Below are 1,360 nucleotides of genomic sequence, written 5' to 3'. Positions count from 1 at the left end.
GCTGACTAAATACTTTTTTTCCCCACTGTATATAAAATAAATGTATAAAAATGTTTTCTTTCTCATTCTCAGGGTATGGCATAATGACAGATGGATATACAACATTTATCAACTCCTCCACATGTACAGTCAGCTTCCAGCCTACCAATCCAGCGATCATATTTGATCTCCCCAACCCAGGAAACTCTTGAGACTCATTAAAGCCCCTCCCCCTTTTTTCTACATAACTCTTCCTTACTTAAAAGTAATAGTCTTTTTGTACCTCTTGTATTTAAAAATGCATGGAAATGAAATATTTTTTAAAGTCGGATTGAAGCCGACACCATTTGAAGGACTATTGTAGGTGAAGAAGAACTTGTGAATTCATATTTGTAACTTGTTTGCATCAGTTGCCTTTTGAGTTTGCTTTTTTTATTGGTCAGGAGCTTAATAAGTGCATTATAAAGGTACTCCTAAAAAGCATCAGCAATACTTGATCATGTCTGATTTAATATTAATTGTGCTTTGTAAATTTAATATAAAGTTATTTAAAATCATGAACTCCTTGTGTGGTGTATTGAATTTTGGATTTTAATGAGTAAGTGTGTACCTCACCCATGTCGAAGGGACCAGTGGGTCTGATATTTATTGCTCCAATCAGACTTGGCACTTTTCTCATCAAGAAGACACATCTTTATCTACCAGGCCATTAAACACCATAAGACACGCATTTTTCCTCTCAACATAAAAATAGAGTGGCACAGTTTGTCAAAAGATGGAAGAGATTGTGTGTTGTGAATTGAATTTCGCATTATCACTGTGCTGCTTTTGTCCTATACTTACAGTTTAGAAGCAGCTGAATGTGCAAATTCTCCAGATCATAAAGATACCTGGGGTCTGGCTTTGCATTTAGCACATATTAAAAGTAGACGAGAACTTTCAATATGATTGGTTCTGCGTCAGAGATCAATTTGATTCCTCTCTGAAAAGATTCAAACACAATTGTTTATCCTAGATTTGCAATGCCTTCGTATTCCATTGGTTTCAAAACTGGAAAAAACATTACACCACTAAGCCCTTTCATTTCTCCTCATCTCTATTTTTAGTTATTGTAATAATGTGTATTGTATATTTCTCAGTTGATCTGCAATCTTGTGAGCACAAAAAAATGTTTTATGTAATTTCTGCTATTGTAGATGCTTTCTTTCTATGTTTTGTGACTTTTTTTTATCCATTGTGACATTTAGCCAAGTTTATATGCAAATAAAACTGCAAGATTTTTATCTGAAGTCTGTCATTTATATTTTTGTCTTAAGTCAGCCAAAAGAAATATCAACATTTACACACCCTCATGTCATTCCAAGCCTGACTTAGTTTCTTC

At 34.0% G+C, this 1,360-nt stretch overlaps 1 protein-coding gene across 3 annotated transcripts in view; it reads left to right on the top strand.

Annotated features, from left to right (window-relative positions):
- The window catches only part of LOC107589164 (metallophosphoesterase MPPED2-like), a 22,068-nt gene extending 20,909 nt beyond the window's left edge, over positions 1 to 1,159 (top strand). For all 3 annotated transcript variants that reach the window (XM_016277521.1, XM_016277520.1, XM_016277522.1), the window contains exon 7: positions 73 to 1,159. In XM_016277521.1, coding sequence (XP_016133007.1) covers positions 73 to 191 — 119 coding nt within the window. In that variant the 3' untranslated portion in view covers positions 192 to 1,159. The remainder of the gene's footprint in view (positions 1 to 72) is intronic.
- The last annotated feature ends 201 nt before the right edge of the window (positions 1,160 to 1,360 follow it).

The sequence above is a fragment of the Sinocyclocheilus grahami genome, unplaced genomic scaffold, assembly GCF_001515645.1.
Source record: "Sinocyclocheilus grahami isolate Dianchi unplaced genomic scaffold, SAMN03320097.WGS_v1.1 scaffold113.1, whole genome shotgun sequence".
NCBI lineage: Eukaryota > Metazoa > Chordata > Actinopteri > Cypriniformes > Cyprinidae > Sinocyclocheilus > Sinocyclocheilus grahami.
The sequence above is the reverse complement of the archived record's forward strand: the minus strand, read 5'-3'. Positions and strand labels throughout refer to the sequence as shown.